This window comes from Serinus canaria, chromosome 23 (genome assembly GCF_022539315.1).
Source record: "Serinus canaria isolate serCan28SL12 chromosome 23, serCan2020, whole genome shotgun sequence".
Lineage (NCBI taxonomy): Eukaryota > Metazoa > Chordata > Aves > Passeriformes > Fringillidae > Serinus > Serinus canaria.
Genome location: NC_066336.1, coordinates 2,193,454 through 2,213,478, shown reverse-complemented (window position 1 = coordinate 2,213,478; position 20,025 = coordinate 2,193,454). Strand labels below are relative to the sequence as shown.

Here is a 20,025-nt window from a genome sequence, read left to right as displayed (position 1 = left end):
TTGTTTCCTGTTTCACACTGTTGTTGCAAACAATGCCCTGCTGAAGACTAAATACTTCATGTTAAAATGCGTGTTTTTAGCTGTTTACTATCTTTCACCCAAAATTCCTGCATCTTGTGAGTAATTTACAAAGTTACTAGCCCTTTTTTTAAGCTCTGGTATGACAAGTAGAAAGTTAAAACTACCAGTGTTTCGTAATTTAAATGGCTCAAATAGTTATTTTTCTGGAAAATAAAAAAAATAACAGAAGTGTAGTCCTGTCAGTGAATGGCATCTTGAAAAGAGATACTTGATCACAGCCTTAATCTGACAATCACTGGATAAACAGCCATGATGTTACTATTCCCTTTATCTTATACCATGCCTCTAACAGAGGTTGCCACCTACAGACTATCTAAGTATAACTCCATCCAATTAATTATAAATTCAGTCTAGTTAACTCAAAACATGCTTAGGAACAGCTTAATTGAAAAGGAACAGAAAGTTTCTGGCAAAAGGGCAAGATCTGAAACAACCATAATGAACTTCACAGTGATTACAGACCAATACTGGTTTTGCTGATGAAAACTTAGTTTCATGCAGGAATGGAACTTGTTTAGCTCAGGTGCACAGGAAGCCAACTAATGCATACTTAAAACTCTGCACCCAAGTCATTCAACTTGCTTATGTTGCTACTCCTAACCGATATACTGTCTGTGTCAAGCAGTTAAATCATGTTAAAAATAACACAGAAGGAAGTCTGGGGGACATTTGTTTGGTTTTGTTGTTTTAATTGACCACAAGAAAACAAATGCAGTCCCTATAGTTATGCTTCACACCTCAAGAAGGTTCTTGTCAAGGAAGGAAGATAAACATACAAGTGGGGGAAAATAAGAATTCACATTTAAAGTCTAAACTGGGGTTTTATTAAAACCTCACTTGTTCAGAAATATTTCTGTACAAAAGGGCAGGCCCTTCATTCTGTACATGAAGGCATTATAGCAATTTCTTTTATACCTGAGCTTATTGAATCACAGAAAATACATTTTAATAGCTTAACTATGATATGCTAGGTGTTTCTTGGCATGAATTACATGAAACCTTAATTTGAAGTAATCACAGCCTGAAGACCTTTACACAGTAGCCAGGACTTCTCACTACCTGTAAGCCAAAATGCAGCCAGCATCCACACTTCTCCAGCTCAGCTGTGCTCACTCCACAGCCCCTTGGAAAAATCTGAGAACCTCCACTATGATGCTAAGCAAGAGACCAGCACAGCCCAGAGAGAAACAAACTCTGCATCAGTACCCACACAACTATGACTGGGAGATGACTTTAGCACAGCAGGTTAGCAAGGTGCCCATCAGTGCCATGAAAAAACACTGCACCAATAACTCCTATGTTTTGCTAACCTAAACCATAAAGTCTGCCCATGCTCATTTCTCACTGGAGTTGGCTATTCACAGCTCATCTGGTTGTCTGGATTGTACTAAACAACACTCCTGGTACTCCAGTTCCAAGCAACACTTCAACGAAAATGAGCTTTATTCTAAAGAATTTATCCTCAAAGAATTTTGCAGATGTCTGTCTAACAAAGCAGGGAGTACTGGGATTTTTGACTGAACTAGGAAGTTGAGTGTCAGCAGGAGACTCCAGTACTATTTTAACAGCGTTCACCTAGGCAGAAAAACTGACAGATAAGGACATGTAATGCTTGTGGGAAATACAATTTCAAGGATGCAAAATTTTCAAGCAGACACTGCTCGTTTGCAAATACTACACTTTGCATAGGTTACAAAAACCTTACACTGCGAGATGCAAAATTCGTTAGATTACTTTTACAAGTAAAAAACAAAACCAAAAAACTCTGCTAGATGTAGTCTCAAAGGAAAAAAACAAAACTAACAACTAATCAAAAAACCAAAGCACCAACTTCATGAGCAATAACGTCCTTTGCAGCACGAAGTGCCGGCGGGATCCTTTAGAGCCATAAACATGGGAAAGGGAAGCCAACACACTGTTTCAAAAAGAGTAGTCCAGCACAGATAATGTACTTAACTAGCATGTTCAAATACTGACAGGTAACAAGGCTGCTCAGACCGAGTAAATCAAGTCTTATTTTTAAAGTATTTGCAACAATGATGCATTTAAGCAAAACTTTTCAAGATTTTACAAAAGTTAATTTGAGAAAAACAAGGTCTTAACAACAAAACTTTGGATAGTTTTCCCTTTAAGTACTCGACAAGCGTTATTGCCTCGATGGAAGCAGGAAGCGCAGACCCGAGCGCCGCGGGTGGGTGCAGCTGTCCCTCCCGGCTCCACCACATCATGCGCTACCTAAGATCTGAGGGCGCGCTGCGACAGCGACGCATTTGTCGCTGAGAGCGTTCTTCTGTGCCCGCGGGCAGAGCGGACCGGGCACAACCGCAACAGCCGGGGCAGGTGCGGCTTTAAGAGCCCGGAGGGACCGAGCAGGGACCCGACCCGACCCACAGCCCCGGGAGAGGCGCGTCCCGGCCGCCCGTCAACATGCAACCCTGATCCGCACGGCTGGGCGGAGCGGGCCGGCCGCCCCCCCACCCCCACCCGCCGGGCCCGCCCCCGGCCCCTCCCCGGCGCCGCTCCCGCGCCCGCGCCCGCCCGCTTTGCCCGCGGAGCAGCCCCGCGATGGCCCCCGCCCCCCTCCTCTCCCCCGCGCCAGCGCCCCGGGCCCGTCCCTGCCCGCGCCGGGCCTGCCCGCAGCCCGCGCTGCCCATCCCCTCGCGGGGCCCACGCAGGAAGGCTCGGCGAGGCCGCGGAGCGCCCCTGCCCCGCGGGGCGGCCCCGGCACTCACCGGAGCGGGGCCGGCGCGGCGCAGCTCGGGCCCAAGCAGCGACGGCAAATGGCGCGCGCTCCTCCTTCTCCTCATGGACGGCGGCGCGACCCCGGCAGCACGCGGGGTTTCCCGGAACTGTTTCCAGGGACCGCTGCTTCGCCCACTCAGAAACCCGCGCTCCGGACGAGCAGCCAGTGGAGCCAATTAGATGGGAGGGGCGGGACGCGCCATTCCTCCCGGGGGCCAATGAGAGGGAGGCGCCGTGACCAATCGCGGGGCGCCTTCCACCCGGCGCGCCGGTAGGGCCGGACTGGGGGCATTTAAAGGGGCAGCGCCTCCCGCGGCCCGAACAAAGGGAGCGCGCGGGGCCGCTGCGCTCGGCTCCGCCCCGCGCGCCGGGGCGGGGCCTGTGCTGAGGGGGCGACGCCGGGGCCGGAGCTGCCCCCGGCCCTGCTCTCCGCTGTGCGCCCGGGACCTCGGGCTGGAGCTACCCCCGGGCCTGCTCCCCGCGGTGCTCCCAGGATCCCGGCACGGCCTGTCCTGCTCGTGGGGCCTCCCGCGCTCTCCGAGCCGTGGCTCGTGTGAGTCCCCGGCCCAGGTCTGGCCGCGTTGCCCTCCAGGCCCGAGGCAAGGAGGAGAAGCCATGCGGCTGCGGGAGCTGCGGGTCAAGCTCATCTCAGGACACTGGCGTGCGGGGCTCTGCAGCTGCTAATCTGTAATTAATCGGTGATTAAGCCTTACTTGCCTGCTCACCAGATTTTCTTGATGAGACTCTCGATGAGTGCAAGCTGGACACAATAAATGGATAAGTCAGGAAGAAATCGGCCTGTTGGCAGCGATGGTGTGCTGGCTTCACGTGCTTGTCATGCTGTTGCATAACGTGGAAGTCAATGTGTGCTGGGTTGGCTCAGGCTGAGTCCCAGAGTGCTGTGTCAAACTAAACCCAGAGAACCTGTGTGTGTTCCTATGGTCATGCCAACTGTGCATCTGGAGTCTAGTGTACAAAAGCAGCAGCTCATGTACTCTCAGAGAAGGGTCTTCCAGTACCTTCACCCCAGAATGACTCTTGTGAAGATGGCATGTGTGTCTGTGTGGTGAATCATGTGTGATATCCCACCACTGGTAATGTGGGACTTGTTGGAAAAGTGGTATGTGATGCCCCATGTTTCCAAGCCAGAAGCTGGAGGCAAGGTTGTGCAGATACTGGAGGTGTTCAGTCTGTCTTGCTGAACCAGTCTGGTGATAGACACGCTGCTTCTCTTGTAGAATTGGCTCTGCCTCAGTGACTTCCCTCTTGAGATTTGGCATTAGAGCCAGCTCTTCAGTGCTGGCTCCTTGGTCTGCTGTGGTGTAGAGATGGAAGGAGGGGTAATCATTCATTGCCTTGTTCATCCCAGTTCACTGCAGTGGTTTTTCTGTGAGTTAAGAATGATAGGTTAAAGGAGTTCTTGCAATATTGAGAGGAATTGAGGGAGCTGAGCATCTTTAGTGGTGCTTAATAAATGTCCTGTAAAGCTCTTAATTTTTTTATAATACAGTGTCTAGGAATGAATTATGAAGTATAATGACATATGTCCTGTCAGCTGGCAACTGAACATGATGAGGCTAATAAGCAAAATGCATATTGAGAACAATTTCCAGAATATCTCTAGCAACTCCCACCCTAGGTTCTGTGTGCTTTGCAGTGCTTTGTTTTTTTGGACTCATGTTACACCCTACAGCCTCAGCCCAAAATGATCTGACACCTCTAGCCAGGAACAAGCTATAGCCTGCAGGTATTTGGGTTAGTGCCAGACAGCAAGCAGTGCCTGAGAGGATGCCCTAGATGCTCCGAGATGATGAAATTTAAATTTTTGCTAGATTTCTCAATTTTAATTTTTGCCAGAAAATCCCAGAATGAGACTAGATACAGCTCTCTGTGATTAGACCTGAACAGGTACATGTGAGATCTGATTTAGTCTTGGGCCAAGACAAAACAAAAATCATCTTGGAACCAAGGAGAGGGTTAATCTCAGCTGCTGAGAGCTGGGAGAGTAGGACAGTCCCCCTGCCTCTGGCAAGGAGGCTGCCCTGCTCTGCTCCTTCAGCACCTGTGAGGGAACAGAGCAAAGGAAGTGAAGGGATCCAGGTTTTCCATACTCTGCATATTTACTCCTCAACCTGTTGACGTTTTCCTGTGTTCAGTGGCCAGAGGTTGCTGAGGCTCAGGGTGTTCCCATCAGTCTATCACTTCTCTTCCACACTGGACTGAAATTGCTGTGTGTTGCACATCAGCAGCAAGATGACAGAGTTGAATCTGCTGTAATTTGTAGGTGAGCTGTTAACTTACATATGGAATATGACATTTCCTGATGCTCTAGACTTCTTATCCTGACCAATCATTAGTGCAGCATATTATGGATAATATGTTACAGATGTGCCCACCTCCAGTAAATATCTTGTTCTGTGGAGCCCTGTGTGCAGCTCTAGCTTGTTTTCTAAATCCCAGGCTTTCAGAGAGAGGTCTGTCTTAAAAATCTCCAAGCTTTATTTATCAGCAAGGAACTTTGTGAGCACCCCCAGTGTGTTCCACCACCTCTACATCAGGGAAATACTCAGGAAAATTTCTGCCTGCAGAGGCCATGCTACTGTTATTACCCTGTGCACATGTGTTTATTTTGCTTCACACACAGCCAGTGTATTTGATTTTTAGGAAAACACACACATGTGCTTTGTCTTTGTCTTGCCTCTTTCCCTTTAGCTGCTGTGGAGTGGGGAGGTTGAGTGTGACAAAAAGGCCCAAAGAGACCAGACTGGGCTCTCTGGGTGCCTTGAACTAAAACCAGCTTGCTAAAGATCTTGGATCTCACTTTCCTTTCTTTTCATTTTTTCCCCACCCCTGAGCTAAGGATTCTTAGCAATTTCCATCACATTTGTGTAGGACGCAGCACAAACCAAGCAACTTGGGAAATCAGCAAAATCACCAGCTCAGTTTAGCTGAAAACAAATTGCATTTTTCCTGCTCCTGCAGTGGCCAAGCAGTGTTGGGCTGTGATCTTTAGGAGCACAGTACAGACAGAGGATCTGGTGTTAAGGAAGGATAAAAGCATCTCATTGAGACATAAAGGCTGCTCCAACAAGTGAAACTTCTGTGCTGTAGGTGGCTATGAGAAGTCAGGGTGTTGTGAACAGGATCAGTCCAGCCCTGAAGAACTAGCAAATAACCAAGATGCACCAGTCCTGGCAGAGAAGAATCCCTTCCTTTGTGTGCCCCTGTGCCTGTGGGACAAAGCAGGGGACAAGTCATGCCATCAGCCATCCCAGAGTGATTGAGGAAACCCAGAACAATTAGTCCCTTTATGGCCTGTGAGCTGAGTTCAGCACTATCCTTGCAGCCTTACCAGTTTCAGACATCAGCTTTGGCTTTGGTTGCACTCAACCAGCATTGCCTGGAAACAGATGGCAGAAATCTGCAGCTTTCCAAAAGACAACTAAGCCCTGTCTTCCAGGTTGTATGGACTGAGGGGGAATCCTGGAAGGGTGTCTAGACATCTTGTACCTTTTTAACTCCCCAGCTATCACCCAGGTCCGAGGTATAATCTTGTTTTACTCCCCAGCATTCCTGCTCTGGAATCCTGCAGCAAACAGTCTGTAGCTGGCATCTCTCCACCCACAGGCCCTGGAAGTGGTGAGTGAACCCAAACTGCTTGCTGCAGGTCATTGCAGTGTTCGTGTCATTTGCTGGTGGCCAAGAAAGCTCTGTGGTGTAGCAAGGCACTGACTTGCACACTGCAGCCCTGAGGGCCTTCAGAGAGTTTGTAAGACCTCTCTCTGGGGCACAGTAGATCACAAAGGTCCAAATCACTGCCTTCCCTTCTCATAGCAAATCCTCTCCCCTACAGGTGCTTGGGCAGAGGCTCTGTGGCTGAGCTTACAGGGCACAGTTAACGCACCAAAATGCAGAATAAAACCCAGAGATGTGAATTTAAACCCTCATCTGTTCCCTTCTGAATAGAGAGTCATGCTAATATTTATGTCAGCTCTCCACAGTCCACTGAAGCTGTTGTGCCAAAGTTCTCACTAATGACTCTGCAGCTTCTGGGGAAGCCAACTCCAGCTGACAGATACAATAGGAAAAACATTCTGAAAAAGGTAAAAAAATGGATTTTTAAATAGTTATAACCCAAACCCAATAGTATATTGCTTTTCATGACTCAGTTCCTCTCACCAGGTTCAGAGAGGTGGGGAAGGTGCCCATAATTTATTAATTAGCCCCAGCCTAAAGGAACAAAGCCCACAGGGAAGCTCTGTGCACAGCCTTGGCAGAACTCACCACACCTCCATCTCTCACATCTGAGCACAGCCAGGCAAGGACACTCCAGGGCTGACCACATGGGTGATATCTTCTTTGAAGAAGTTTAAGGACACAGAGTGACAGGGGTATCACTTACTCTGCAGACAAGATGTGCCACTACCTGCAGTATTCACCAAGTGAGGGCAACCCAAAGGGAGGAGCTGGCTGGGGGTGTAGCAGGGAACACAGCAGAAACTGGGACACCTTCAGCCAGCCAGTCACACCCTTGGAAACCGATTTCAACATCAAAGGCATCATTTGCCTCCTGCACTTTCAGACAGGGCAGTTCCAGGCAGGGACCCACCCAGTTCAATGTCACTGCCACCCTTCACTGGCTGTAACACAGGCAGCTTTCACCAGTGCTGCATGGGAAGCCTGTTTGGGCAGATTCAGACATGACAGGTATGACAGAACAACTCTTTTCTTACCTGCCTGTTGATACAGAATGTCCCCTTCTTGTCAGTGCTTACTGCTGTAAGGCCACATTGTTTCAGGTCACTTACTGTGTATTTGATGATGAGTTTCCTACATTAAAATGTCAAAATTGATTGAAACTGCATAAAATTAGTTTTAATCCATCCTTCTTTGAAAAGAGACTTAGATAAGGAACAGAGAAGTTGAGACAGTAAAAAAAAACACCAAAACCTAATATACTGGGCAGTTGTGGAAAAGAACATTCACATGAAGTCAGGATCTGTGCAGTCTCGCTCCAGGAACTAGAACCACCACAAGTGACACCAGGATAACTTTGAAAACTATTTTTCTCTCTCAGTTTATGAATACTATTTTCCTCTCTCAGTTTATGGTGCTAAACACTAAGTGCAACAAGTGAACCTCGTTTGTTTTTTTTTTTTTTGTCATCTGCTAGCTCAGTGGAGACAACACTCCCTAGGACACAAAGACAGTTTACTTGAAACAAAGTTACTTCTCTGAGAATGGATACACAGGTACACAGGTACCATTTCCCCCCAACTCTTCTTGCAGCTTTAAGTTATCCCATTAGGCACAAATGGTAATTCCTTTCATACAAATATAAAAAAAATAGCTCAGATATGTACAGGCCTGTCTACTCAAGAGTGCAGCTTTACTTTGGAAGAAAATGAAGTTTAAAACCAGATAGTGAGGTTGGTTGGTTTTGTTTTCATTGAATAGCTACTGAGCAAGAAAGTGAGACTGAGTAGTTTATTTGATGTTGTTGCAGACCATAATTGTATGGATTTGGATTATGTTGACCAAAAAATACAGTCTTCACGCTGATTTACACCATGATCAGTATTGGCCATGCACATTCAACAACAGCACCAGCTTAGTCATCTTTAAGCTCCTTGATCTTATGCTTATGGCGCTCGATTTCTTTCTGCAGACGCTCAATCTCTTTCTGGTGGTGGTGGATCTCTTCCTCGTGGTGCTTCCTTAGGGCAGAGAGCTGCTCCCGCTCCTTTTCCCTGCAAGAGAGGACGGCAGGACGTGCAGCCCTTCAGCCGAGCGGCGCGGGAGGGCCGGGCCGGGCCGGGCCCTGCCCCGGGCCCGCGGGGAGCGGCTCCCCAGGCCCGGGCCCGCTCACCTGAAGTACCGCTCCTCCTCCGCCGCCTGCTTCTTCCCGAAGGCGCCGCCGGCCTCGCGGATGGAACCGCCGCCGCCGCCGCCCTTCCCAGCGCCTTTCCCCAGCTCGCCCAGCTGCGGGAGAGACGGCGGTGAGCGCGGGCGGACAGACGGACAGGCAGAGCGACAGAATGACGGAGGGACAAAGGGACAGACTGACGGGCAGACGGACGGAGGGGCAAAGGGACAGAGGGACGGGCAGCCGGAGGGGAGAAGGGGCACTGTCGGAACACCCACCTGGTCGGCGCCCGATCCCGAGCTCCAGCGCTGCTGCTGCGCCAGCAGAGCCCCGCGCAGGCCGCCCCGCGCCGCCAGCGCTGCCACGGCCGCCATAGCCGCCTGCCCTTGGAGCGCCGGACGGGCCGCCGGGCGGGCCCGCCCAGCCGCGCCTGCGCAGCCGCGGCCCCGCCCTCCTCCCGCCCCAGAGCCCGCCGGGGGCGGGGCGGCCTCTATGGCGTCACAAGGCGGGGCCCCGGGCCCGCGCGCGCCGCGGGGGGGCGGGGCCAGTCGCTGCGGCGCGCGCCGCGGTCACGTGTGGTGAAGGCGCGGTCACGTGTCTGTGGCGATGGCGGCGGCGGGGCCCGGCGCGGGCGCGGCCGAGGACGCGTTCCTGACCTTCTACAATGAGGTACCGCCCGCCCCGGGACCTGCGCGCCGTGCGGAGCCGGGCCGGGCCGAGCCGAGCCGGGCCGGGCCGGGGTCGGGGGCCGCCGGCGGGCGGGACGGGCCGAGCCGCTGTGGGGGCGGGCGAGCGGCGGGTGCCGGTGGGCTGGTGCTCGGTCCGGCCCTCCCACAGCCCTGGTGCCGGCCGGGGCCGGGAGCCGCGTTCGGCACTCGGTGCGCCGGGCTGAGCCCCGCGGGAGCCGCGCGCTCGCGGTCCCTGCGCGCCGGGCCCCGCTCGGCCTCGCTGTGGGCGAAGTGTCACCGGGCAGGGCCTGGGCCCCCTCCCTCCGCCCGCCCGGTGCTCCCGGCACGGCCCGAACGTGCTCCCTGGGGCTCGGCCAGTTCGCTGCGTGCATGGTTGTGTAAATAAAGGTGAACGTTAAATATAAATACGTGGTTTGGTTCGGTGTCGTACTCTGAAGGGTAAAAACTGAACTAAATAATCTCTGGTTATTAAAAGCGGGCGTGTGTGTTTGCATCAGTGTCACTTAACGTGTTTAAAGGGCTACACTGCCAACAACGGGTTAAAAGTAATAACGCCCTGGTTTCCAAGGAATCACAGAACTGCTGGAGGTGCATGGGGAGGAGGGAAGCTGTGGAGAAGGCCATAGAAGGAACAAACAGAACTGTTCTGCAGAACGTTTTATAGATAAAATGTGATGTTGAAAATACTGTTGGGCTGTAGGAAATGCTAAAAAATATGTGCTGCTAGTGCCTGAGAACATAACTACAGGCTTGGGGTAAGGAAGAGGCATTATGAATTGTAGTACAGGACAAGGATGACTTTATACTAACAGCATGAATAAACAGGTAAGGGTGTTGTGATGGTCAGTTGATACAGGTCTCTCTGTTCTTCAGGTAAAGCAAATTGAAAAACGAGATTCTGTTTTAACATCAAAAAACCAAATTGACCGGCTGACCCGACCTGGATCTTCATATTTCAACTTGAACCCTTTTGAGGTTAGTTTGAACATTCTGAATTGATGTAATGAGCTTTCTGATTCCTGAGTATTTATTCCAGTAAAAGACAACATAAGGAAAGAAGAAATTTCTCTGGGTACAGATTAGTGTGCAGAAGGTTTGCAGAGGACAGCAGGGTGGTGTTTATGTTTTTATCAGTGTTTGATGGCAGGACAAACTGTATGTTGGCACATTTCCCTCATACAATAGCACTGGAAGATTTGGCTGGGTACTTTCTGAACAGGAAGGTAGTAGCAGGAGGTGGCAGCTTGGCAGGTTCTGGTCATAGCTCTCTGAATTCAGCATTTGTAGTTGTGTGTTTTATTTTGGGTGTTCATCCCACTGAACTTGGATAGAGTAAGAAAAGGTCTCTCAGTGGTCACACCAGTGAGTAGTCTCTGAGGAACCATTGGGTAATGGATAATCCCCTTGCACTTTATAGGGTTTGATTCCAGTTGCAGTCAGTTATAAAGTCTTAGTAAGTAGGAAACCTGAGGAAGGCAGTAAATAAACAATATCATATTCATCTGGAGTTGGCTTTCCCTGGGTGTGTTCCTTCCTGGTGTCATCTTCACTGCCTTTTTCAAGCCTCAGGTGCTTTTGTGGTCCCAGTTCAGGGCTAGCCAGCTAGATGAGTCAGCAGATTCACTTTGACAATGTTCAGTTGTGTACAGGTCTTAGTACTTAAAGAGTAAATTAAGAAAGCTGTTTCAGATCAGACTGTAGCTTTCCTGTGGGAGAGTGGTTTTTATTTACAGATTCTTAGAATCAGAACAGCATCTGCTCACTTGTTGCTTAAATCTTATGTTCAGTAAATTGAATTCAGTAAATCTTATGTTCAGTAAAATGCTCACAAAAGAGTTTCTCAACTCTGCCACACCTGTAAAGATCAATAAACAAGTGGTGTCACTCATAGAAACCAAACAGTAAAACTATTGTCTTTTTCAAAATGATAAAATTAATAATTTTTTATAAATAACTGTGTTTCCTGTCCAACATTCTGAGTGGCCTGGCATTGTCCCCAAGCCACCACATGCTTTTTGTTTCTGTCAGACTGAGCATTGCTGCAGGACTGGTTGGAGGCTCATACCAGTTTATGGATCATAGCTGTCTACACAAGACCTTGGCATAGCCAGAGGAATCTAGCACTGCTAAAAGCAGTGTCACAAATGTCAAAAAGATTGTGAAATATTTCTGTTTTACTGGGTGAAAATTCATGTCCTTGTGGGGTGAGCTTTCTGGTGTGTGTGTGTGAGTGCCCGTGAACCAAGTGGTACAGAACCATAGAATGTGCTGGGTTGAAAGACACCCATCAGGATCATTGGGTTCAACCCCTGTCCCTGCCCAGACACCCCAACAACCCCACCCTGGGCTGGAAGGACCCACAGGATCATCCAGTCCAACCCCTGTCCCTGCCCAGACCCCCCAACAGCCCCAACCTTGGCATCCCTGGGAGTGCTGTCTAAATGCTTCTGGAGCTCTGGCAGTGCCCATTCCCTGGGGAGCCTGGGCAGTGCCCAGCACCCTCTGGGGGAAGAACCTTGCCCTGATCTCCAACTTCAACCTCCCCTGACTCAGTTTCATGCAGTTTCCTCATGTCCTGTCCCTGGCCATGAAAGTGAAGAGCTGCCCCTCGGGAGGACGTTTGGGTGTAATGAGTTCTTTCCTCAGGCTGAACAAACCAAGTGACTTCAGCCACTTCTCATGAGAGTGTTAGAGCTTGCTGACAGGAACCTGAAACATGGAGAGCAGCATCAATCTTGCTCTGCTTTCATGATCTCTTTTAGGTGCTGCAGATGGATCCTGAAGCCACAGATGAAGAGATAAAGAAAAGATTCCGACAGGTATTCAGCTTTTGCACTCAGAGTTCATGGAGGGGAAGTAGAAGTGCTGTAGAGATTGTGCAGCTGGGTGTGGGCACAAGAAAAATGGTAGTGAAGCTGTATCTGGGTAGAGGGCTGTCTATTTTTGGCAGAAATGCATAAAGCAGCTCTTGTATCAACAAGAGGAGAGCTGCAGCAGTGTCCCTGGTCCAAGCATGGTAGGCTGCTTTGCCTGTGCCATTTGTGATTGCCAGCTAATATAGCCATGTATGATCAGCCTCTTGAGCTTGAGTTCAAAAGGAAGATCGAAAGGTATTTTTATCAAATATATGGACTTGGAGCCACATTTTCTCTAAGGTTTCTTTAAGAATTTCCATGGCCATTTTTAGTGGCTTGCTTACCTGGGAAAGAGGCAGCCCTGCTTACTGGGGGTCTGCAACACAGGAAACATCACCCCAGCCTGCCTCTGCTGACAGAGCTGCAGGAAAGTTTTCAGTTTAATCAGTGCCTGCAGCAAAGAAACAGTGTTGGGAGGGCTGCAGCCTCCACCTGCATTGATGGTGTGAGTGTCTTTGGATAGGGAGATGCTGGGGGGCAGAGGAACAGGATATGGGCTCCTCCTGTGTGTGGGAAGTGACAGGGATGACTTTTTGGTCTATTGTTGGCTTCTCACTTCTGCAAGATAATAAAGTATGACATTCTCAGCTTTGGGCTGGTAAAACAGTGCAGGGACATGTTTTGAGTTCAGGGTAATGAAATGAAAAATGTGCATGGAATTGTGCATTGAAGAAATCAAACACCCAAGTGCAGAATGTGGAACAGTCAACAAAGGGGGAAAAAGGCACTGGCTGAAGTAAATCTGTTCAGATCTGAAGGCAAACCTTTTCCTGGGAGCTACAAACTGGCAGTTGCACAGTTCCAAAAGTAGTTATTTTGTATTCTTCAACACTAAAGCAGTTTCAGTTGCTGCTCTGTACAGCAATGGCAAAAATAAAAGGTCTATATAAAAAAGAAATTAAAAGAGGCCATATGGAAAGTTTTAAATAGCTTTCTGAAAGAGGAATGTGGAGGATGTGGTTTCCAGCCCAGTTAAAGTTCCCCTCAGGATGGTAGTGATCCATCTCCTGTCTGCCAGGTAGAGCACAGGCAGGAGTTTCCTTAACTTTCAGTAAAGCAGCCTAAGGAAAAATGACCACTCTTAAACAGTTTGGTATTTGGACAGCCTTGGGCATGCTAGAGAACTTCTTGAGAGACTTTGGTTGAGGATGATCTTTTTATGTTTGTTTCTTGTCAAGACCAAGGATACAAATCTTTGATGATCAAGGGGTTCATATCAGCTGAGGGGTGTTAAACTGTTCCTCTCATCATGAGCTGCAGCTTTTCTTGGACAGCCTGTTTGTTACAAGGATTGTTTGTTCTATCAGCTTGTACTGGCACACACTTCTGCATGGTGTCAGCTGGTTTATCCATGTACAAATGAATGTGATCTCTTTGGGTTCTTCCTGTTTCCCTTCTCTCAAAAATCTCTGAAATGCTCTTCATCTTTTACCATGCTCTTGATAGCAATATCCTTTTTCTTGCAGCTCTCAATATTGGTGCACCCAGACAAAAACCAGGATGATGCAGATAGAGCCCAGAAGGCATTTGAAGGTAACACTGTTTCTCTGCCTGCTCTGGGTTAGTAGTGTCAGCTTTTCTGGTGCTGAAAATTCATTAGGGTGGAGGGGACAGAAGGGTTGCTGCAGAGGTGCTTTAGCTGTGGCAGCAGCAGCTGTGGCAGCAGCAGCAGCTGTGGCAGCAGCAGCTGTGTGAGGTGGTGGCATTTCAGCAGGTGGCACTAGGTGGCAACAATGCCATTGTCATGTCACCACAGGGACAGACATCTGCATGTGGGTGTGGGATTGTTCAAGAAAAACTGTTTAATCTGTGCATTAGATTTTATTCAAAGACCATAGGACAGAAGTAGAGTGATGGTTTTAGGTATGTGCTGGTGCAGGCAGGGAATCACAGTAAGGTGTTCATGCCCATAACTACAGCTGGGAGCAATGATGCTTTCACCTGCTCCCTCTAGAAGGTATCAGACAGTTCCTGCCATTACTGTACCCCAAAACTCATTCAACTAATCATGTTATCACTTTCCCAGATGTATTTAATTTTAAAAAAATTAAAAATCCCAAAACAGACTGCCAAACAAATGACCTCCAGAAATTCTAGAAGCAAATTAGTAATGCCAACAAGTAGCAGTCTTGTGATGCCTTGTGAACATGACTACTGGTGCTATTAATATTGATGCTTTTTGTTTAGCTGTAGATAAAGCTTACAAGCTGCTGCTAGATCAGGAGCAAAAGAAGAGAGCCTTGGATGTGATACAGGCAGGAAAAGAATATGTGGAACACACTGTGAGTATTCTATGGGAACATCCGGAGTTGGGGGTGAGTGGTAATCAATCATTCATCTTTTGCTTTTTGCTACACCTGTTTCATGTTTAGGTCACTAAACTGTGCAAACCTTGTAATGGCACTGTGCAGGTGGGCTCCAGGCTCTTCACTGCAGAACAAACCTGCTGTGTCCAGGACTGCTCTTGAGCTCAGTGCAAGATAATTCAGTGAAATTCAGTACTTGAAATAATCAGGTCAGACCACGTGATCTGACCTAAATATTTTTTTCCAAGTCTTTGAATGAATGATGCAGTTCAGATATGTGTAGGTGGAAGAGAATAGGTGGTGACAGCAGGAGACTGGGAAGTTTGGGGGATATTGACCTATAAGATAAGAACAGGAGCTTGGATTGCATTGGCCAAGAAGTTAGACTGATGTGGGTGGATTGAAACACAGAAAGCTTGAGGAAGCAGATGATATGGGAGAGCTCAATACTCTTAACACAAGGAACACTTGATGTTCAGTTTGTTGTTAGTCACTTGAATATCATGAAGCAAAATAAACTTCCTGCTGGTTTGGATGGTATATATTGAATAAGAATATATCCAATATATATATATCAAGAAACTAAAAGGGATTGTGTTGGAGGAATAGTATCCAACACAGTATTTTTAATTACTGCAGTTCATGTGATAGTAATCTTGTCTGTGTTTGGGCCTAGCAGGGTTTGGTAAAACAAAACATCAGTCAAGAACAGTACTATCTGTACATTGGAATAGAAATGCAGAACCACTTGGATAAAATATGTAAGCCCTATAAAATCTTTAAGGCTCTTATTTTTGTTCTTAATCATTAGGTGAAAGAAAAAAAGAAGCAGCTGAAGAAGGATGGAAAACCTCCCACTGTAGAGGAGGATGATCCTGAAGTTGTAAGTCATACTGTGTTCAGAGAAACTGGAGAGTATAAAATGTGTTTTGAGGAATTAAGAATGAAAGCCAGTACAGAAGTGTTTATTAGACTTGCTAATGCTGTAAACCCTCACATTTACAGAAAAAAACAAATTCTGCTTAGGCACTGTAGAGATCATGTGTCAGGTGATACCTGTGTATAGTGGAAAATAGCTTCACTGTAGTGTAAAGAGTAAATATATTGTGAGATTATATAGATCAAAACAGCCTGTTCTTTTCTCAAAACAAGATTTCATTGCTTGTGCATCATGTAGTTTTTTTTGAATTTCTTGTTGTCTTCTGACTGCTGGAACCATGGCATTCCTGCTGCTGGCAGAGGCACGTGTAGCACTCACTGCAGAGTGACTAAAATGAGCTTGTGACCTTTTAATGAGAGCAGTTTTGTTTCTTTCATTCATGTAGTACTGAGGGACAGATGTGCTGTTCTGCAGCAAACCACTGGATTAAAAAGGGCATGGCATAACTTAGTTCTTCTTACCTGGGTTCTAGTCTGGACAAGTCCAGCCATGAGAGGCTGTAACAAGGACAGGTGATCACCAAACATTGACTTCATTGGTCTCATCACCCTTTTTTTTTTCCTATAAAGGGATTTTTTCCTGTTGATATCACCACAGTAACCCCATAACCATCTTATTTTTCATTTTTCAGAAGTCTGTTGCTCTTCTTTAGTAATGAAGATTGGTTTAAGCATACTGATTTCCTATTGGGAAGCCAGTGCTAGATTTTTACAACCCATCAAGAAGATCTGCTGGAAAATTACTCTCTAAAACAGTGACCATTTTGCCTTTTTTTGTCAAATGTAACAATGCAAGACTTAACCCAAGAATAAGAGAGTTTGAAGTGAACAGTTCTGTTTAGGCACAGCTTCATGAATACAAATTAAAATGAGACTAATATGAGGTTAATATGCAGCTGTTTCCTGGTGGCAGGGCCAGAATTTAATCAGCAGTGGTTTATACTTTTCTGTGTGCTGCTGCTCTTGTCAGGGCAGGATAGGGGTTATGTGGGCACACCTGTGGTTTGCTTGCTTTTTATCTTCATACATTTGTATGTAAAACAGACTTTAACTGTGTTCACAGGCATTATTTTAAGACTGGATTTGTGTTTTACAGTTCAAACAAGCTGTATACAAACAGACAATGAAGCTCTTTGCTGAACTGGAAATTAAAAGGAAAGAAAGAGAAGCAAAAGAAATGCATGAAAGGTATAAATGACATTCCATTTGTGCAGTTCAGGCTCTTCTTCCACCTCATGCTTCCTCAGAGAAGATACGGCATCAGAGAGTCTTAGAATAGTCTGAATTGGAATGAACCTCTGGAGATCAGCTGGTCTGACCTCCTGCTAAAAGCAGGGTCTGGGATTAGATTAACAAGGGTCCTGTCATGCTGATTGACAATAATGTGGATTCTGCCACATCTCTGGTAGCCTGTGGGTTTGTAGAGCCCTATGCTTGAGAAAAGCACACAGGAAATTTGCCCTCCTGTGCTGAAGATGTCAATATATTTTATATGATTGTATTACCTTATGTGTACACATGGAGGTCAGCCACAACAGTGAAATGGTGACACAATTCTGCATGCTATTAGCTTGCAGAGGATTGATTTTTAATTTTATTTAAATGCCAGAAATACCCTGTGGCATGTGTGATCCTGAACTATTTTAGGTGATTTGATCACGTGCTCACTGGGAGTACACTTCCTGCAGCAGGGTTCTGTGCTGGTCAGTGAGGTGGGAGATGGCTGCAGGACATTGCCTTTGATGATAGGTGGAAAGTAGGGGGTTAAAAATTTAATTTGTATTTTGCATGCTGAAGTGCTTATTAGCTTCTCAGAACGTGTACCCTCAACAGTTTTAGAGACTTAGCACTAGAGTGGTGTCCAGCTTCTTGGATGAAGAAGTCCAGCTTGTTTTGCTGAACAAGAGAAGCCAACCCCTTAATTGTCAGCTTGCTATCAGTGGGACCAAACCATCTTCTCTGCTCACTGCTCTTCCAAATTTGAAACCAAACTGTATTTGCTGTGCTATCTTAGGTGTGCATATTTATCTCTACTGTAATCTGCCAGAAAATTAGAAGAGCTTTCCAAGATGATTTGAAAGTATTACCTTGATTTCTAAAGTGGATGTTTGTGGGTTGTGGGTTCATAACTTTTGTGGCTTCCCTTCAAGGAAGCGGCAGAGGGAAGAGGAAATTGAAGCACAAGAGAAAGCCAAACGAGAACGAGAATGGCAGAAGAACTTTGAGGTATTCAGCACTTGAATTTACAGAATAGGCCTCAGCAATTCTTGTCCATATTGCAGGGAATGCCTCTAGAGAAATGAGAGACCTTTTGTATGCAAGTCTGTAAGATCATTTAAGAGATCTGCACCAGCCTGGGGTTTGTTCATGGTGTGGAGAAGAGCCCATCAGCAGGGCTTTGGTATCACCTATGCAGAAACAGGTCTGGTAAATTGAGGCATACTATTTTTGCATCTCTGTCAGCAGTTCATTCTTAGCTTTAGTTGTAAAATAGAATTGCTGCTTTGCACAGGTCACTGGTGACCATGAAACCCTAATCTGGAAAGTGTTTGTGTGGACTGTTGTGTTACTTTCCAGTCTGGTTAACCCAGCATCCAGATCCCTGCTAGTGCTGGGCTCTCTCCCATCCTGCCAGGGGAAGGGAGGCAGGGAAGCAGACAGCTGCTCATCTGCAGCCCTGGTATTGCAGAGATGGGCCTGGGGTGGATGGATCACATGCTGTGAAGTGGATCATTCCTGGACTGTTCTGTCCTGCTGTGATACCTTCAGCCTGTAGAGATCATAGGTTGGCTTTGTGGGGAGATTTGGGGGTTTAGGGTACTTTTTTGTGGGTTTTGTTTTTTTGATTTGGTTTCTGTTTTGGGCTTTTTTCTCCTCAGGAGAGGTTTCTGCTGCTCAGCAGGTAGGGCAGGAAGAGGAGAGAAGTGCACCAGAGGCCTTTTTTTCTCATTGTGTCAATGTGATGAGACTTTGAGCAAGAAGCATGAGAGAAGGCAGCAGTGCACTTCCTTCCTCTGTTCTTTCTGTAGCACCAGGAGAGGGAGGAGTTGAGGCACAGAAAGGACATGCCACGTTCTGGGCTGACAGATTAGGAACATCCACTTGAGAGGTTTCTTGTTTCCTTTGAGGATTCCCTAGAGAGTAAGGACTGCCCAGCCCAGTCTGGTGGTGCTGAAACCAGAGTCCAGCACAGTGCTTATACTGGTGTGTGTAAGCTCACTTGTAGTTCCAGTGCACTGTGCTGCTCTGGCTCTTCAGTGTCTTTGTGTCCTGGCTGCCAGGGGCTGCATGCTGGGTAAGGGGGAAGTGCCACTGATCTGAAACTGCTGTGTACTACCTGTGCTTTGGCTATTGCCCTTGTTAACTCACCACTTCCTTCCTGTTATTCCCAGGAAAGTCGGGATGGCCGTGTGGACAGCTGGAGAAATTTCCAGGCAAATACAAAGGGGAAGAAAGAAAAGAAAAACAGGACCTTCCTGAGACCTCCCAAAGTAAAAATGGAGCAGCGTGAATGATCCTGGAAGCACTGCCCAAGTGCAGCTCCTCAGTCCCTTCTCTGCTTTTAAGGACTCATTGGCACCTAGAGTAAGATTTGCTTTTTAGTAGACTGTTTGTTTCCAGTACAATTAATTATCAGTCGAAGTATTTTTTGTACTCTGTCTGTTTGAAATAGGGCCAGAGAATGACCCTGGCCAGGGCCCCGCTCCACGTAGAACTCTTGGCTTAGGAGAGTCCCTGCCATTCCTGCTGTCCTGTGTGTCTGCTGCCCTGTAACTCAGTGTTTTGTACTTCACACAGACTGTGCTGTTTCACCACTTCTGTTTCTAGTTTGAGAGCTGAACAAAATATTGGAGATGCATCCAAACCCTTTCCAGGCACCATCTTTCTCAGCAAGTTCAGCTTGGGAAAGATCTGGACTGACTCTGGGAATATGCTTCCAGCACTGTGCAGTGCAGCTGGCCTGCAGTTAAGTCCTGCAGCTCCTCACTGCATTGGAAGGAACCTGCTCACAAAATCTGATTTCCAGACTAAAATCCCAGCTCTCAGGCTTAGACTTCTGTTAATCTCAGACCAGCTGGTCACTTCCTATAAAGGAAAATAACTTCTCTTGATTAATAGTTAAGCTGCAATGGTCTGTATGTAAAATAAATTTTTACCCAAATTACCGTTTTTTCCTTGGAGTTATTAAAAAATGCAATAGCGAGAGTATGAGTGGAGTGCTGTCAGTGCTGAGATGCTGCTGCTCTTCAGCATGAACCTGTTCTCCAGGCTCAGACTGTGGTGCCAGCTCTCTGCCTTTCCAGTTCTCCACATCCCTTTCAAGCTGCCCAAGCTGTTCCATGTGCAGTGTCACCAGCCTGGAGGCAGAGGGGACATTAACTGTCCTCATTCTCTGGCTGTGCTCCTTCCAGAGCCTGACTCCCTTAATCCCCAACCTGGCTGGGAAAGGCTGTAGTTCAGCTTGGCTGCTGGGCTGGGAAGTTGGG

The 20,025-nt window shown here is 47.4% G+C and overlaps 3 protein-coding genes across 8 annotated transcripts in view; 1 reads left to right on the top strand and 2 right to left on the bottom strand.

The window, feature by feature from the left end:
* HNRNPR (heterogeneous nuclear ribonucleoprotein R) overlaps window positions 1-2,977 on the bottom strand; it is a 33,370-nt gene extending 30,393 nt beyond the window's left edge. For 4 of the 6 annotated variants that reach the window (XR_007779417.1, XR_007779415.1, XR_007779416.1 and 1 more), the window contains exon 1: window positions 2,814-2,951. Coding sequence is in view for 2 of the 6 variants with exons in the window: in XM_030232950.2 (XP_030088810.1) it covers window positions 2,814-2,888 (75 nt within the window). In the remaining 4 variants the exon portion in view is untranslated. Of the gene's footprint in view, window positions 1-2,813 lie in introns of all 6 variants that reach the window. The other 2 variants (XM_030232952.2, XM_030232951.2) reach the window with 2 other exon arrangements.
* Window positions 2,978-8,296: 5,319 nt separating this feature from the next.
* Window positions 8,297-9,132, bottom strand: ATP5IF1 (ATP synthase inhibitory factor subunit 1). Its single transcript, XM_050983406.1, has 3 exons — window positions 8,968-9,132; window positions 8,693-8,805; window positions 8,297-8,573 (listed from the first exon to the last, which is right to left on the bottom strand). The coding sequence occupies exons 1-3, from the start codon at window positions 9,061-9,063 to the stop codon at window positions 8,435-8,437; spliced, it is 348 nt and encodes a 115-aa protein (XP_050839363.1). The 5' UTR covers window positions 9,064-9,132; the 3' UTR covers window positions 8,297-8,434.
* A 63-nt stretch (window positions 9,133-9,195) lies between these two features.
* On the top strand, window positions 9,196-19,703 carry DNAJC8 (DnaJ heat shock protein family (Hsp40) member C8). Its single transcript, XM_009097554.2, has 9 exons — window positions 9,196-9,358; window positions 10,252-10,353; window positions 12,141-12,197; window positions 13,760-13,826; window positions 14,481-14,575; window positions 15,411-15,482; window positions 16,635-16,726; window positions 17,689-17,764; window positions 18,931-19,703. Exons 1-9 carry the CDS (start codon window positions 9,296-9,298, stop codon window positions 19,051-19,053), a joined length of 747 nt encoding a protein of 248 aa, XP_009095802.1. The 5' UTR covers window positions 9,196-9,295; the 3' UTR covers window positions 19,054-19,703.
* Window positions 19,704-20,025: the final 322 nt, after the last annotated feature.

Bases quoted from the DNA above. Each gene is read 5' to 3' on its own strand.
- ATP5IF1 (XM_050983406.1), bottom strand. From the start codon at position 9,063: ATGGCGGCCGTGGCAGCGCTGGCGGCGCGGGGCGGCCTGCGCGGGGCT. The intron at 8,806-8,967 runs GTGGGTGTTCCG...TCTCTCCCGCAG, and splicing joins CGGGATCGGGCGCCGACCAG to CTGGGCGAGCTGGGGAAAGG. The intron at 8,574-8,692 runs GTGAGCGGGCCC...CCTCTCTTGCAG, and splicing joins GAGGAGGAGCGGTACTTCAG to GGAAAAGGAGCGGGAGCAGC.
- DNAJC8 (XM_009097554.2), top strand. From the start codon at position 9,296: ATGGCGGCGGCGGGGCCCGGCGCGGGCGCGGCCGAGGACGCGTTCCTG. The intron at 12,198-13,759 runs GTATTCAGCTTT...TTTTTCTTGCAG, and splicing joins TAAAGAAAAGATTCCGACAG to CTCTCAATATTGGTGCACCC. The intron at 16,727-17,688 runs GTATAAATGACA...CTTCCCTTCAAG, and splicing joins GCAAAAGAAATGCATGAAAG to GAAGCGGCAGAGGGAAGAGG.